This window comes from Eriocheir sinensis, chromosome 63 (assembly GCF_024679095.1).
Source record: "Eriocheir sinensis breed Jianghai 21 chromosome 63, ASM2467909v1, whole genome shotgun sequence".
Classification (NCBI taxonomy): Eukaryota; Metazoa; Arthropoda; class Malacostraca; order Decapoda; family Varunidae; genus Eriocheir; species Eriocheir sinensis.
The window spans coordinates 1,904,894-1,922,060 of NC_066571.1; the positions used below are offsets into that span (position 1 = coordinate 1,904,894).

The 17,167-nt window shown below is 44.7% G+C and overlaps 2 protein-coding genes and 1 long non-coding RNA gene across 4 annotated transcripts; 1 reads left to right on the forward strand and 2 right to left on the reverse strand.

The window, feature by feature from the left end:
- Nucleotides 1-850: 850 nt before the first annotated feature.
- LOC126986830 (actin, clone 403-like) lies at nt 851-2,527 on the reverse strand. Its single transcript, XM_050843217.1, has 3 exons — nt 2,384-2,527; nt 2,122-2,260; nt 851-1,985 (listed from the first exon to the last, which is right to left on the reverse strand). The coding sequence occupies exons 2-3, from the start codon at nt 2,245-2,247 to the stop codon at nt 981-983; spliced, it is 1,131 nt and encodes a 376-aa protein (XP_050699174.1). The 5' UTR covers nt 2,248-2,260; nt 2,384-2,527; the 3' UTR covers nt 851-980.
- Nucleotides 1,582-7,116, forward strand: LOC126986831 (uncharacterized). The gene is made up of 2 exons (XR_007739987.1): nt 1,582-1,731; nt 6,981-7,116. It is a non-coding gene; the product is annotated as an uncharacterized LOC126986831 (long non-coding RNA).
- Nucleotides 6,103-8,726, reverse strand: LOC126986828 (actin, clone 403). 2 transcript variants are annotated; one of them, XM_050843216.1, is made up of 3 exons: nt 8,562-8,726; nt 7,368-7,506; nt 6,103-7,234 (listed from the first exon to the last, which is right to left on the reverse strand). In XM_050843216.1, the coding sequence occupies exons 2-3, from the start codon at nt 7,491-7,493 to the stop codon at nt 6,230-6,232; spliced, it is 1,131 nt and encodes a 376-aa protein (XP_050699173.1). In that variant the 5' UTR covers nt 7,494-7,506; nt 8,562-8,726; the 3' UTR covers nt 6,103-6,229. The 2 variants fall into 2 exon arrangements, with proteins under 2 accessions (XP_050699173.1, XP_050699172.1); XM_050843215.1 differs by lacking the exon at nt 8,562-8,726 and adding an exon at nt 7,632-7,774.
- Between the last annotated feature and the right edge of the window lie 8,441 nt (nt 8,727-17,167).

Consider the following 17,167-nt stretch of genomic DNA (forward strand, 5'->3'; position numbering starts at 1 on the left):
ATGCGAACAATTTGTTTTTCGGTGTTCAACATCGTGGCCATACTAGCAGTTTATAAGAATTGATTTTCTCACGGAAGATTATTCACGATCCTGTTATGCTCTCACTTCTGATGGAAATAATTAATTCTGCCTACATGACAGTACATGTGGCTGCATGGCTGCTTTCCCTATATATACACTCATGATGACAGCAACTTGCGGGTTACATTGGTGGCTGTCCTGCTCCGAAGCCTTATCGTCGTACAGCCTATTAACCATGTGACAAGCTTATTTCCAACCTATACTTCACTGAGAAAGTATCAAATGTGTAGCTTATGACAGCAACCGTAATGAGCACCTATACAATTCCTTCCTTCATACCCCAGCATCTCCACCTGGTGTGCAAGTTAAATAAAATGTAAACCATGATAAACCAAATTCGGTACTGTACCACTCACCTGTACCACAAACAGCACTGCTAACTGTCCTACGTAAACATCTCAACCAGGCGATAAGTCACTTCAGGGTGTCAACCCGTTCACTGTCATCCCCCTTTGCCGACGTCGTAAGTGCCAGTACAAACTCCATGCCTCCATAACGAATATATTAACTTAGTCCCATACAGGATTTTGTCCACCCACTGGCCTAGTCCTAACTATTATGGCTTGTCACCTCAAGTTCCTCGTAACCCAGTCATTTCTGGCATAAGGCCTGCTACATCTTTTCTTGTCCGTTAACACTCGACCCCACTGAACATTAGACTGATCATTACTCTTCCCATTAACAGCATTCCCCAGTATTCTACCCATGAAACCACGTCCCTGAATACTCAAACCATTTGACAGGCTATCAGGAGATTAAGACTAAAGCGTTTACATTAGAAACCAATTTATTAATTTCTAAATAACAATCCTTATCAAATAACATATGCCTTATCCTAATAGAATGTAAAAATTGACATCCTAAATCATGTACATTTAAGCCAAATGAAGGATAGTAATTTAGAAGCACTTCCTGTGGACGATTGAGGGTCCAGACTCATCGTACTCCTGCTTGTTGATCCACATCTGCTGGAAGGTGGAGAGGGAGGCGAGGATAGAACCGCCGATCCAGACTGAGTACTTGCGCTCTGGGGGAGCAATGATCTTGATCTTCATGGTGGAGGGCGCGAGGGCAGTGATTTCCTTCTGCATCCTGTCGGCGATGCCGGGGTACATGGTGGTGCCTCCGGAGAGCACGGTGTTGGCGTACAGGTCCTTACGGATGTCCACGTCGCACTTCATGATGGAGTTATAAGTGGTCTCGTGGATGCCGCAGGACTCCATGCCGAGGAATGAAGGCTGGAAGATTGCCTCGGGGCACCGGAACCTCTCGTTGCCGATGGTGATGACCTGGCCGTCAGGGAGCTCGTAAGACTTCTCCAGGGAGGACGACGACGCGGCGGTGGTCATTTCCGGCTCGAAGTCGAGGGCCACGTAGCACAGCTTTTCCTTGATGTCTCGCACGATTTCTCGCTCGGCGGTGGTCGTGAAGGTGTAGCCTCGCTCCGTCAGGATCTTCATCAGGTAGTCTGTGAGGTCACGGCCAGCCAGGTCGAGACGCAGGATGGCGTGGGGCAGGGCGTAGCCCTCGTAGATGGGCACGGTGTGGGAGACGCCGTCACCAGAGTCGAGCACGATGCCGGTGGTACGGCCGGAGGCGTACAGGGACAGCACGGCCTGGATGGCCACGTACATGGCGGGGGTGTTGAAGGTCTCGAACATGATCTGAGTCATCTTTTCGCGATTGGCCTTGGGGTTGAGGGGTGCCTCCGTCAGCAGGACGGGGTGCTCCTCGGGGGCCACACGCAGCTCGTTGTAGAAAGTGTGGTGCCAGATCTTCTCCATGTCGTCCCAGTTGGTGACGATGCCGTGCTCTATGGGGTATTTGAGGGTGAGGATACCTCGCTTGCTCTGCGCCTCGTCGCCCACGTAGGAGTTTTTCTGGCCCATGCCCACCATCACACCCTGGGAAGAGTAAAGTTGGTTAACAAGCGTCAGGACGACTAAAAGCTACCTATCGGCAACCAACATTTTTTTCATAGTACAGCTTAAATTTACGAATATCCATATTAGTCAGAAATGACATCAATGTTTTATTTACCTGATGGCGGGGTCGGCCGACGATGGAGGGGAAGACGGCGCGGGGAGCGTCGTCACCGGAAAATCCGGCCTTGCACATGCCGGAGCCATTGTCCACAACCAGGGCGACAACCTCGTCGTCACACATTTTAAGTTATTCACTGAAAAGAGGAAAGCTTCGCGTTGCTCCAAAGTCAAGTCCAACACACTGAATCAAGTAATCACGTCACTGAAAAGTATCCCCACATTCACTAATACTTCACAGCAAAACCCAGTTTCTTTACCCGTTCTATATCACAGTCACCGACTACGTTACGTGCGTTGCGGGTTACGACCCGGGGAGTGCTCAGCTCTAGTACACGTGTTCAACTGAGGCAGCTACCATCTACAAACTAACTAAGCCTCGTCCAGACCAAGATACATTGTTGAGCAACACTGTATCTGAAACTGTTGAGCAAAAATTTAGAAAAATGTCTTGCAACTGTTGCGAGACACGGTTTCATACCCACGTCCAGACCACGATAGTTTCTTATGTATCTGTTCCGCAACACAGTATTTGAAAAGTCGTTCGATCCAAATTTGTTTCGGAACTGTTGTTCAGGAGCTCCGTGACACGATTTTCGTGTTTCTGTCTTTCCCACCTATCGCCACTAAAATAGTAACGTAGTGTCATTAAGGATAGTAATTACTGCAGCTAAAGTACGGCTATCCATTACACTCTCGAGCTCCATGTCGCCAGGTAGGGGTGGCAGGAGGCGGCGGCGATGAGCTCTTGTGGCGGGGCGTAAACACGGACCGGGGGGGAACGGCGTGCGCAGCAAGGAGGGAGAGGATGAAGGGGGAGGGCGATGTAGTATAGGAGAAGTAGTAGTAATAATAAAATAAATAGAAGAAATAAAAGTAGAATAGGAAGAGGTAGGAAGAGTAAAGGAAAGGAAAAAAATAAAAGTAAGAGGAAGAGGAAGGGGAAGAAGACTAAAATGAGGTATTAGTAGAAATGTCAGGAGAAAAAAAAATTGAGAAGGAAGTCAAGAAGGAAGAGACAGGGAGAGAAAGAGGAGGTAGAAGACGATGCACGGTATTAGTCGTATAGTAGTAATATAAGTAGTAGTAGGTAGTAGTTGTGGTAGTAGTAGTTGCTGTTGTTGTTGTTGTAGTAGCATACTGAAGCATCATTTATAGCAAAAGAAGAGAATGAAAAGTAAAGGGAAGAAATAGAACACCATATTAAGGAGAGAGAGAGAGAGAGAGAGAGAGAGAGAGAGAGAGAGAGAGAGAGAGAGAGAGAGAGAGAGAAGCAACTTAACATTGTTATTTTCCCGTTCATTTATCCCAAATTTGAATAAAATGTGAAATGTACTTCCATGTGGGCTACAAGGGTAGGCCGAGTGGTTAAGCTAGTAATACACTGCCGAATTTTGGTTCACGAATGTGCGCGAATATGCAAGTCATCCTGTGTCGTGGACAAGTTCAGTATCTTTCTTGCCTCTTCTTGGCCGTTCGGGGACATGTCTGCGTCCACCGCGCGACTTTTGACAATTGGTCACGACCGCCACGAAAGTTTCATGTTGCATGAAAAATTCGCGGCCGTTCGCCGAGTGTGCACGAATGCAAAATGGACGCCGAATTGTCGCTGACATGTCCCAGACAATTCGGCGTCTCATTTGCGGTGTTCGGCGAATTGTCCGTCGAAATTTTAATTTTGTTGGCGAATTTGTCGCCGACATGTCGCCGACTATTCGTGTTTGTCGCCGAATATTCGGGGACATGTCTCCTACATGTCGTCGAATAGCCAAGACAATTCGGGGAGATGTCCCCGAATATTCGGCGACCATTCGGCGAATCAATCACGACACGGCAACCGGGTCGCGGTGGGAAGTGTACATCATCTCTCTCTCTCTCTCTCTCTCTCTCTCTCTCTCTCTCTCTTTCTATATATATATATATATATATATATATATATATATATATATATATATATATATATATATATATATATATATACATATATAATCAGACTATAGATTCTAAGAAGTGGATCAAAGATGAGCTCCAGGGGACAGCATGAGCCAAGCAAGATGGCGCCACTATAAACACTTGCCTATGCCATAACGGGCTGGGGCCAACCGCCAGGCCCCACCAAGAAAGCCTACCGGTGCCATAAGCAAAACGTTAAAAATAGAAAGAAAAAAAATCAGGATGTTTCTCTTATTAACATTGACAAATTTTAAGCATAAACCAACACCCACCTTTCAACTCATTAGGCATTGTTTTTGTCCCCGCCTTTTTTAATCTTAGTTTACAGTCACTCTTCTTGATCATCGAGGGGATTCTGTTTGGGTCTATCATCTTTTTTTCCTTGATGCCCTCTCATGGATCTTAATATAATAATAACAATAATAATAATAATAATAATAATAATAATAATAATAATAATGAAGGCGAGAAAATATAACGAAAGAAGCTAGCATATAACAACAATGTAATAATAATAATAATAATAATGAAAAACAGGTGAAATGAGAATAAGTCTCTCTCTCTCTGGCTCCCATGCCCGAAACCTTATTACTAATAACGGACCAATCGAAAATAATTGTTCAATTTTACGGCGGATTAATTCCCTCATCATATAATAGAAAAGGGTTTGGAGAGAGAGAGAGAGAGAGAGAGAGAGAGAGAGAGAGAGAGAGAGAGAGAGAGAGAGAGAGAGAGGGAACATATGAGTGTTAGCTACAGATGCATTGGACGTGCTTTATATCCACAATAACTTTCACTGTAAACAAGGAATGCTAAACCTTGCCAATGAAGCTGATGAATGAATGGATGAAAGCCTTCTTCACAGCCACAGCCACCCAACAACAACACGGCCTGTACTTTTACCGGTGAGAGAGAGAGAGAGAGAGAGAGAGAGAGAGAGAGAGAGAGAGAGACTGTCAGCTTCCTGCGCAACTTTCTTTAAATTGAACAATAAAATATGAAACTCCATGACATAGTGAAATTTCACTTCCTAGAGTTGAGAATCCCCCATCTCCACGACTACCACTACAGGGTACGTCTCGCTGCATGATTACTGTCCTTACAGTTCACTGACTGCTATATCTAAGTAATTAGTCATTGATCGTTGCTCATTTAAATCGATACCCTTTTGTTATGTCAGTGTTCAAGTGCTGGTGTATCAAATTGTTCTCACACTCTTGTATGAGCACAATTTTCTTTCGGTGGTCAACACCTTCGTGGCCATACTAACAATTTCCAAGTATTGATTTTCTCACAACAGTACATTCTTCACTATCCTATTCTGCCCTCACGTCTGATTGAAGTTATTAATTCCTTGCCTATATGACAGTCCCTGTGGTTGGCTGGCTGCTTCCCCTACATACACTCACGACGACAGCAACATTCGGGTTACCTTGGTTGTCCTACTTCGAAGCCTTAGTAGATCGTCATACAACCTATCAACCAAGTGACAGGTAGATTACAGACCTATACTTCACTAGGTATCAAATGCGTAGCCTCTGACAGCAGTCGTACAAGTATACCTATACAGTACCTTCCTTCACACCCTTGTATCTGACGTCTTGTGTGCAGGCTAAAGAAATATGCGTGTACTATAGAAAACCAACCTCAGTACTGCTTCTTCACCTGTACCACACTACACTGCTCCTGACTGTCCTAAGTAAACATATGGAACAACCACCTCATAAGCCGCCTCAGGGTATCCATCCTTTCACTGTCATCCCCCTAATGCGACCAAAGGACCCGGTACAAACCTTCCAGCCGTAACTTCGTCCAATGAGGTTGCTCTGGTTTGTCACCTTTTAAGTTTTTCGTAACCAGATATTTTCTGGGATAAAGCCTGATACATCCTTATTACTCGACAGCTGTGCTAAGAAACTTACCCGAACCTTAATACTCTACCGATTTCACAGTATCCTTGAATATTCTATCATTCAACAACAGTATTTGGCTACACCAATGTTGAGGCGAGGACTAAAGCAGTTACATTAGAAATCAATTTATTCATTTTTAAATAACATAATCCTTATCAAATAACATATGCCTTATCCTAATAGAATGTAAAAATTGACATCCTAAATCATGTACATTTAAGCTAAATGAAGGATAGTAATTTAGAAGCACTTCCTGTGGACGATTGAGGGTCCAGACTCATCGTACTCCTGCTTGCTGATCCACATCTGCTGGAAGGTGGAGAGGGAGGCGAGGATGGAGCCGCCGATCCAGACGGAGTACTTGCGCTCTGGGGGAGCAATGATCTTGATCTTCATGGTGGAGGGCGCGAGGGCAGTGATTTCCTTCTGCATCCTGTCGGCGATGCCGGGGTACATGGTGGTGCCTCCGGAGAGCACGGTGTTGGCGTACAGATCCTTACGGATGTCCACGTCGCACTTCATGATGGAGTTGTAAGTGGTCTCGTGGATGCCGCAGGACTCCATGCCGAGGAAGGAAGGCTGGAAGAGTGCCTCGGGGCAGCGGAACCTCTCATTGCCGATGGTGATGACCTGACCGTCAGGGAGCTCGTAAGACTTCTCCAGGGAGGAGGACGACGCGGCAGTGGTCATTTCCTGCTCGAAGTCGAGGGCCACGTAGCACAGCTTTTCCTTGATGTCTCGCACGATTTCTCGCTCGGCGGTGGTCGTGAAGGTGTAGCCTCGCTCCGTCAGGATCTTCATCAGGTAGTCTGTGAGGTCACGGCCAGCCAGGTCGAGACGCAGGATGGCGTGGGGCAGGGCGTAGCCCTCGTAGATGGGCACGGTGTGGGAGACACCGTCACCAGAGTCGAGCACGATGCCGGTGGTACGGCCGGAGGCGTACAGGGACAGCACGGCCTGGATGGCCACGTACATGGCGGGGGTGTTGAAGGTCTCGAACATGATCTGGGTCATCTTTTCGCGGTTGGCCTTGGGGTTGAGGGGTGCCTCCGTCAGCAGGACGGGGTGCTCCTCGGGGGCCACACGCAGCTCGTTGTAGAAAGTGTGGTGCCAGATCTTCTCCATGTCGTCCCAGTTGGTGACGATGCCGTGCTCGATGGGGTATTTGAGGGTGAGGATACCTCGCTTGCTCTGCGCCTCGTCGCCCACGTAGGAGTCCTTCTGGCCCATGCCCACCATCACACCCTGGGAAGAGTAAAGTTGGTTAACAAGCGTCAGGACTAAAGGCTACCTATCGGCAACCATATATTTTTTTTTTCATAGTACAGCTTAAAATTACGAAGCCATATTAGTCAGGAATTACAACAATGTTATTTACCTGATGGCGGGGTCGGCCGACGATGGAGGGGAAGACGGCGCGGGGAGCGTCGTCACCGGCAAACCCGGCCTTGCACATGCCGGAGCCATTGTCCACAACCAGGGCGGCAACCTCGTCGTCACACATTTTGAGTTATTTACTGAAAAGAGGAAAGCTTCGCGTTACTCCAAAGTCAAGTCCAGCACACTGAAGCAAGTAATCACAAGTCACTGAAAAGTATTCCCACTTTCACTAACACTTCACAGCAGAAGCCAGTTTCGTTACCTAAGTTCTATATCACAGTCACTGACTACGTGCGTTGCGGGTTGCGACCCGGGGAGTGCTCAGCTCCAGTACCCGTGTTCAACTGACGCCAGTGCGAGGCAGCCACCAGCTTATAAGCCCCCCCCATCTCCCCCAAGCCCAGTCCCCCTCCCCCCACCCCCCCGCCTCACCCCACCGTGACGTCACCAGCCACGCAACAGCCCCCTCCCATCAAACCTCCATATTAGGCTCACCGACAAGCACTTTCTAATTCATGCTTTCGATATGCAGCCCCCTGACACTGTCCAAATCACAAAGGTACATCAGACATCACTCCCTACTTCAGCCACTACACTTCAGTCGTTCAACCAATCAAGACATTCAGCAACGTACATAAGACAAACTCTTAGTCATCCAAATTCCGTGCCCCAAGTCTACCTGCACTCCGTAACGAAAATGGCCTCACTAAGGTTCCTCTAGTCTGATATGAAGCCATTTAAAGCAAAAGTGCATGTGTGCCCTACCTGGGAAAACTGCAAACTGATAGAAATGATAACCACCTGCCGGCTGCCCCCACCTGTTCACCACTCCAGGGGGACTTGAACGCTCCCCTGGGCATGAGCTAATAATCACAATCAACATGGGCTTTCCCCACCCCCTAGACACTTCTGGGCCGACCTGGAGATAACCACCACAAAACTCCGTTAATAATTTAAACTTAATGGGCCCTTTGGGAAGAGATGACCGTTACAGTAGTGACACTTATCCAGTTATGAAGGAGATACACATGGGAGCAGGAGGTGGGAGGTAAACTGACAATGAGGATAAGTTTACCAAGCTCATTCTTTTAAGTACACCCTGGCAACACTAACAGCACACATACACTCTAACACTGAATATCCAAAGAATAAATAATCCCTACCAGCCAATGGACAGGAGATATATACTTACAGTTCGGGGATGAGCGAAAGCACAACCGCGTTCCTCGTGGTAGTGGTGGTGAATGAGCGCCGGTCGGGACTCCACCTCCTGCCACCGCAACTTTCCACGAGAAGGGGAGAACGCTCGACGCCACCCTCCTTATTTTAGCAATTCCATGGATCTTCTGTTGCCTGGAAATGTGTCTTTAGGGGAAAATATCTATCATATACTAAATATGAATCTTTGTATCGTTGCTACAGACTTATAATGGGTACGGATTACTATTACAGAACGGTCTTCCCCTCCTTGGTTGCCGCAGTGGCCTCGCCCAAAGCCCCACCCGACAAACGTATCATGCCTTATATGGCTCGAAACGAGGATCCTGGCCGCTGATTGGCTGACGCTACGTTGAATGTGAGGCGGGAAGCTGAGCTCTCACCGCTGTCGCTCATTTAGGTTACGTTTCATAATGTTTCCCTCTCCCTCCAGCTCGTCAATGTGGGTCCGGTGAGACACTGCTTGAAGGTCTCAAGCCCCTGTCGCCTTATTTTACACAGGCCATTGATATTGATCAGGTCAGCGGGCCCGGGGTGCGCGAGGGAGGCGTACTTGCAGAGCACACATGTGAGGGCTTGGCGGCTCTTCGTTCCGGACGAAGCAAAATGGGAACAATGGCCAAAGAGACGGTGCTGGATTCTCAAGGCTGCCAACCGCATACGGGCCGCCATGGAGCCCAGCTTTCCGAGGAACCCAAACGAAAAATCCCTGCCTTGCTTTATTCGGTTACGGGCAGGGCGAGGTGTCGGGGTAGGCAGGGCCTCACTCCTCTTCCCCTGCCGCGCCTCGGTCTCGCGGCGCTTGGTGTGGCCTCGGAGCGGGTGTGAGGAAGTGAAGTTTGAAGTTTGACACTTGGAGAAATGTTGGTACCGGTATTACTGACATGACCGGCAATACGAGAATTTGTGCTCCGCCTCTTTTTACTAAACATTATTATGTGCAGTTTCTGCTTGAATATTACCTATTCCACCATCTCCCTTACGATGGCGAGTTATCAAGGCGGGGATGAGCCGCCAGCGAGTCCTACCACCGGGCTAATCTTCGTCAGCGAGGGGCGGGGGGCTCCACAATACATGACCATATTTGACATTTCCTGAAGCTATTGATATCACCAGTGTCCTGTATTTCCCTAGCAGCCACGTCTACAAAGCTCCGGTGTCCTAGATAGCTGTTCAGATAGGGACAGCTAGCTACTACAAACAAGACGAATCGAGTGAGAGAAATGAGTGATGTTATTAATTCACCTCTCCTGTGGTGCTGACATGCATGATAATCTTATACTAGATTCCTGCTGTCCCTGGGGGATACATGGATGAAAAAAAGTTGAATCGGCAAAAGAAATGGTAGATATCGCTCTCTAGAGGAACTGTGTGTGTGTATGTGTGTGTGTGTGTGACATGCACTACACGTAGGAATAGGGACAAACACATCAGATCCGGACACGGCATGGCAACGACGGGAACAGCTTTCAAACGGGAGGTTACTGGTTATTAATGTTGGGTCACGTGGTCTGGAGAGAGAGAGGGAGAGAGAGAGAGAGAGAAAGGGAGGAGGAGCGACGGAAGGCAAGGAGAGGGAGGGAGAGTGGTGTGTGTGTGTGTGTGTGTGTAAGACCTTCAGTTTCACAATCCCTTGCATGCCGGCGTCTGAACAACCATTTACCTTCCTGAGTATGACTTCAAATAGAAAAGCCACATTAAAATTACACACTTGCCCACTCTTATTAAAATATTCAAATGGAGCTGAGTAAACCGAGTGAGTATACATTAACGAGGTTGAAGTAGACGTGGAGGAGAGGAGGAGGAGGAGGAGAGGAAGAGGGAGGAGGTTACACACGGCGGGACGACTTTTTGGATGTTCAACTGTTTCCCTGCCTCCCTTTCTCCCTCCCTTTGAAGTGACAAGGACGTGATGTCTGATGTATGCGAGCATAAATTGTTTGCTGTATGAATCCCTAGAGGTCCTAGAATAACACGACCTCAAGAAACGGAATGAAATAAGGAAATGGGTGTAGGAACAAGGCATGGGTTATAGGTGTTTCAATTAATTACTACTACTACTATTACTACATCTACTACTACTATCACTACTACTACTATTACTACTACTTTATTCTTCCTTTATTTATGTATTTTTCTATACCTTTATTACTATTACAGCACTCCAGTTTTCCACAGTTCACTTGTTGCTCTATTACTGATGCGCTATTTAATTTACGCTTTCAACCTGTTGCTCTCAGTGTTTTATTACTGTGTATATCATGAAACAGTTGCATACAAAGACACGGAATTAAATAAGAGCTCTTTAGGTGCCCATCCACGACTTAAAGTTTTTCTTGTTATCAAAACAGTCAGTACATTGATCAGTCCATTAGATACAAAAATAAATAATTTCAACATTGTATCTACCATTTCATTTATCTATCTTTATCGACTTTTAACCTCTCTCTCTCTCTCTCTCTCTCTCTCTCTCTCTCTCTCTCTCTCATTATGGCTGTTTTTTCTTATCATATAACTCCCTCAAACTGCTACAACAACGGAAACATCAACTAATACTAATACTATTACTACTACAATATGCTATTTAGGTATGTAGGTACATATTTTCTTCTTCAGTCGGGTGAGTCATAAAACTGATGATTAATATGTCTATTTTTTTTTCTGGTGCATTTCCAAGAAATGCACCGGGTATAAACCTAAATTATTACACACACACACACACACACACACACACACTCTCTCTCTCTCTCTCTCTCTCTCTCTCTCTCTCTCTCTCTCTCTCTCTCTCTCTCTCTCCTACCACTACTACTATTACTACTGCTACTACTATATTCTAACTTGCAGATATCAGTCTTCGCGGTGTCTTCCTGTTTTAGTTATAAAAATAATACGAATATATAATCAAGGATTTCCTGGATATTAACATCTTTCCGGGAATTCTAATTATCTCACGCGTATTTTTTTTTTCTCTCTCTCTCTCTCTCTCAAATAAATAAAAAAGTGCATTATATATATTATTCGAACTTGCAGAAGTGTCTAACCATTCTGACAGACAAGTAGACAGACCGACAGACAGACATACACTCCCTCTGGCTGACTAACTGACTGACATACTGACTGCGGGGCACAAACAAACAGTGATGCGGGGTAACATTGCAGTCAATAAAAATAACATTGCCAGTAGAAATGGGAGGAGGAGGACGAGGGGGGAAAATTGGGGTGGAGAAAGAGGAGGAACGGGTGGAGGAATAGGAGGGGAGGGGGTGTTGCCATGCGCAGGGATACCATTTCAACAATACCTCTCTCTCTCTCTCTCTCTCTCTCTCTCTCTCTCTCATGCAAGGAATGTTGGTGAGAGACGTTTCCCATTCGACCACAGGAGGGATGGAGGAAAGAAGGGATGGAAGGATGGAGGGGTTTAGGAGGTGAGTGAGTGAGAGAGGGAGGAAGAGATGGAAGATCACGGTTAGTTGCAGCGTTTGAGTGTGGGAAAGAATACCAGTATCTATCTATCATGCGGTCTATCTATCTATCTGTCCATCTATCGGTCTATCTAGTGGTTTGCAATGGTAATGGTAATAGTTTGCATAGCTCTCCCGATAGCATAGTCATGAGGAATGCTGAAGGAGGAGATGTAGGAGGAAAACGAAGATAAGGAGGCGGATAAGAAAGAAGAATGCAATGAAGTTAAAACGAATCACTCAAGACAAAAATAATGAGGATGAGAAATGACAGAACACTACTACTACTACTACTACTACTACTACTACTGCCACTACTGTTCATCATTGCTTTCATCGACATTAATTACGACAGAGGTGTGGCGGAGGTGTGAACAAGGAATCTTCTCGTAATGTTCTCAGCCGAGGCGAGGATAGTGCCAAGCGGAAACTCAGATAACGAGAGCCGTATTATCGTTGTTAACAGTCATCCGATAAGAGGATCCGCAGTGTAACACGGAAATACTAACAAGACGTAAATCTCCATCTTCAAAGTTATCAGCCGGCGTGAGAAAGGTGCTCATTGGAATTCTCTCGAGATAAGGATGAAAAAATGTACCACGTGGAATTCGAAGATAAGGATGAGCATGTTGAATTGCAATAGTAGTGATAATAATAATAACAATAATTATAATAATAATAATAATGATGATGATAATAATAATAATAATAATAATAATAATAATAATAATAATAATAATAATAATAACAATAATAATAATAATAACAATGTCTGTGATTATGAAGATGAAAATAATAACGAGAGAGAGAGAGAGAGAGAGAGAGAGAGAGAGAGAGAGAGAGAGAGAGACGTAATTATAAGAAATTAAGAGGAGCCAGTTAAAAGTGGCTCATCATCATAACGTAACACACACACACACACACACACACACACACACACGAATTAGTATAGAGAAAAAAATATAGAGTTGTTCATGAGTGCAACAGGTCCTTTAAACCGAGAAAGGGTAAGGGTACGCGACACCCCTCCCTTCTCTCTCTCTCTCTCTCTCTCTCTGCAGTGAGATAGGATCAGGGACAGATTAAATATCTCGATTAGACCAACCGATGCGTTTCTCTCTCTCTCTCTCTCTCTCTCTCTCTCTCTCTCTCTCTCTCTCTCTCTCTCTCTCTCAGTATTCACTCCCATGACCAAAAATGCAACATTCCTACTAAATCCGAGGACCATCATGTGGCAACACTGTCCGAGAGGTGCCTTGACCCCATTTTCGTTCCATATTTGAATAGCGATGAGATTCTTTTTTTATACATTTTCTTCTTATATTATTGTTTTCTATACTTGGGACAGTTTTTAAGGGTGCTGGTTTGTCAATGTAAGTGGTTATTTATAGTTTGTCTTCTGCATCTTGTCCTTCACGCCTTTCCTTTCTACTTCTTTTGCAATGAAGAACAACAATGTCATATGGAGTACAAATGACGGACTTATTTCAAATCCTAATCAACGATGTAAGTCTTTTGATATCTCCTCTCTTTCATACAATATTTCCAGCATTTATTACAACACACACACACACACACACACACACACACACACACACACACACACACACACTCTCTCTCTCTCTCTCTCTCTCTCTCTCTCTCTCTCTCTCTCTCTCTCTCTCTCTCTCTCATTTCAGCCCATCATAAGATAGATAGATGGATAGATAGATAGATAGATAGAGAGTAGGCATACATTGCCTATATGTATGTATGTATGTATATATGTATGAATGTGCATTTCTGTCAGTGTGAATGCATGCAATGTAGTAATGAATGCAATTAATGTACATAAATTAAGGTACTGTCTAATTCTTTGAGCCATTTTCTTGTCTTACAGCAGACAATACATAATTACATGCCTCAGGGCGAAATAAAACTATTGTTATTATTATCATTATTATTATTATTATTATTATTATTATTATTATTATTATTATTATTATTATTATTATTATCATTATTATTATTATTATTATTATTATTATTATTATTATTATTATTATTATTATTATTATTAGTATTGTTGTTGTTATCATTATTATTTTTTATTGCTATTAGAAAAGACGAAGACGAAGAAGAAAAGAAGAAAAAAGAAAATAACGAAGAACTAAAAACAAGACAAAAACAAATCATTACACACACAATTCAGTGACGGCATCGCCCCAAACAATACATCATCGCCCTTCCATCTCACGGCAGGTGTGGACAGGTAGCAGAGACTCACCTGGCCACGGGAAGATTTCGACGGGACATCACATAGGCAGACCAGGTGGGCACGTGGCCAAACCTGGGAGGGTAGAAGGAAGGAAGGGGGAGAGAAGGAGAGAGGGAGAGAGGAGAGAGGGAGAGTGTAGTTTCATGACCACCTCGACTCCACAACATTCTCTCTCTCTCTCTCTCTCTCTCTCTCTCTCTCTCTCTCTCTCTCTCTCTCTCTGAACTATGGGAAACACACCGATCGTTTCCATAAATATTCATAAACATTTTCTCTTCTTTCTTCTTCTTTTCATCAGGTGAAGTCTCTCACCTCCTGTTTATTTTCCTCCTCCTTCCTTCCTTTCTTTCTCCTTCCTCTTCCTCTGATAACCACCGGTGACTTTCTTCCCTTTTCTCTCCGTCCCTCCCTTCCTTCCCCCAATCCCACTTCCCTTTCCTACCATCCAGCCATCTCCCCCTTTCTCCTCCCATTAATAATATTTCTCTTCCTCTTCCGTCCTTTTTAACACTGGTATTTTTGTTTATATATTTACTCATGCGTTTGTCTATCTATCCACCTACCTATCTATCTATCTGTCTGTCTGTCTGTGTGTCTGTCTACCTATCTATCAGTCTGTCTATCTATGCAACTATTCATCTAACACTATTTTTTTCACATTATACGACAACGCACGAAAAGGGGAATCAATGAAAAGACTGGAACGATTTCTCTATTTTTAATCAAGACGAAAGCGAGGAAAAGAAAAGGTCGGTAAGTACGTAGCGTGTGAACGACGAAGGAAAGAACAGACAACGCAACGCTCTCTCCTTAGGAAGATGGACAGAATAAGGACGTGAGTATATACTGAGTCTATAGAGGGAATGGAAAAACAATCTCTATAGAAAGTTGGACATCACAGGTGAGGTGAAAGAATATATTGTTGAAGGAGTGAATGGAGGAAAAAGGAAGGTAGAGGGAAGAGGTGGGAAGAATCTGATAATTACAAAGCCATAACAAATATCTAAAGAAAGTTGGACATCACAGGCACGGTGGGAAAGAATGTATTGTTGGAACACTGAATGGGAGAAAAAGAAAGGTGGATAGAGGAGGCGTGAAGAATATGGTAGTTAGAGAGTGTGCAACAAATTATCTAAAGAAAGCTGGACATAAGAAGCAAGGTGAAAGAATAAAATATTATCCTGAAACAGAGAAAGGAGGAAAAAGAATGATGGATGGAGGAGGTGGAAAGAATACAGTAGTTACAGAGCCAGTGTATAACAAATAACTATAGAAGGTGGAACATAGGTGGCAAGACGAACGAATATATTGTCTACCTGTGAGTGAACGAAAAAAGAAAGTCTCTATTGAAGAACCGTGGGAAGAATATGGCAGTTACAGAGGCGAGATTAAGATATGTTGTTTTAGGTGAGTGAAAAGAATCTCGTTAGGAAGGTGGACAGACGAGGCGGGAAGATTGAGCAGTTCAATAAAGGCATACGCTATAGCTGCGCGTGGCCTCGGTGCTCATCTACGTCGCACTGACAAGTCTATTATTGTCTGTAGTCAGTTTTATGTCCACAAGATGGCAGCACCTTCGTCACATCCCTTTAGGCTATGTTAGGACACGTTCTCTTGAAATAAAAATAAAAGTATAATAAAATGAGGTAAAGAAAGTGGTCATATATACTATTTTATCACAAACAAATTATGACTGATAATGAATGAAGAGCCAATAAGGTAGATATTAATTTAGTGTTTTTACAATAGAGAAGTTGGGTGAAGGGATGAAGGGTGAGGATTGGTGGGTGAAGGGGTGAAAGGTGAGCATTGATGGGTGAAGGGAATAAGGGTGAACATCGGTTTGGTGAACTTTAGTCACAGTAGTTGGGGGAGTTTATTAGTGAATGGAAAAAAAATCTAAGGAAGGTAGGAAGACTATGCAAGGCGAAGCAACGAGTAATTACACAACAAATGCATAAGTGTGTGTCTGTCACCTTTACTATCTGTACTCCACACACACCTGCCCACACCTGTCATCTTACCCCACGCCCACTGAAACACCACCTCCTCTTCTTCCTCTTCCTCCTCCCTCTCTTTCTCCATCTTCTCCACCTCCTCGTAAGTCCGCTAATCTCGTCACGACCCAAATATGTGTGTGTGTGTGTGTGTGTGTGTGTGTGTCGCCCTACACCCGTGACAGTCACCTGAGCCTCTCTCTGCGTTTCGATACATACACACTTATTACCGCCACAACCACCATCACCACCTTTGTCACCATCACCATCACCCCCACAATCATCACTGCTGTCATTATACTTCTACTACTCATCTTTCGCCTATAGCTACCTTCTCTTCCTTCTCAAAACTTACTCCTGTCTTCCCCCCTTCTTTACGCGTACACCACCACCATCACCACCAGCTAGACATTACCACCAGTCCGCCAGCCAGTCTGAGCCAACCGCTAGCACCCCCCACCCTCTCCCTCTCCCCATCCTTCCCTCCCTCACTCCCTCACTTTACAACCGTCGCTTCCTCACTCCACCGCCACCACCACCACCATTGCACTTAACATTCCCTTCCACCGCCGCTCCACACAAGCTGAACAATCCACTCCACCGTCACTTCACCACTTCTCCACCAGCACCTCCCCTCCACTAAGCTTTCTCCACTGTTGTTTGGCTATCACCAGCACTTCTCAAATTAAATATGGAAGTTACAGAGCCAGTTTATAATAAAATATCTATAGAAAACTCGAGACCGGAGTCAAGATGAAATGATATAATGTCTAAGCAGTGAACAAACGAAAAAATGAAAGATCGTAACTATATATACTGTACTACTACTACTACTACTACTACTACTACTACTACTACTACTACT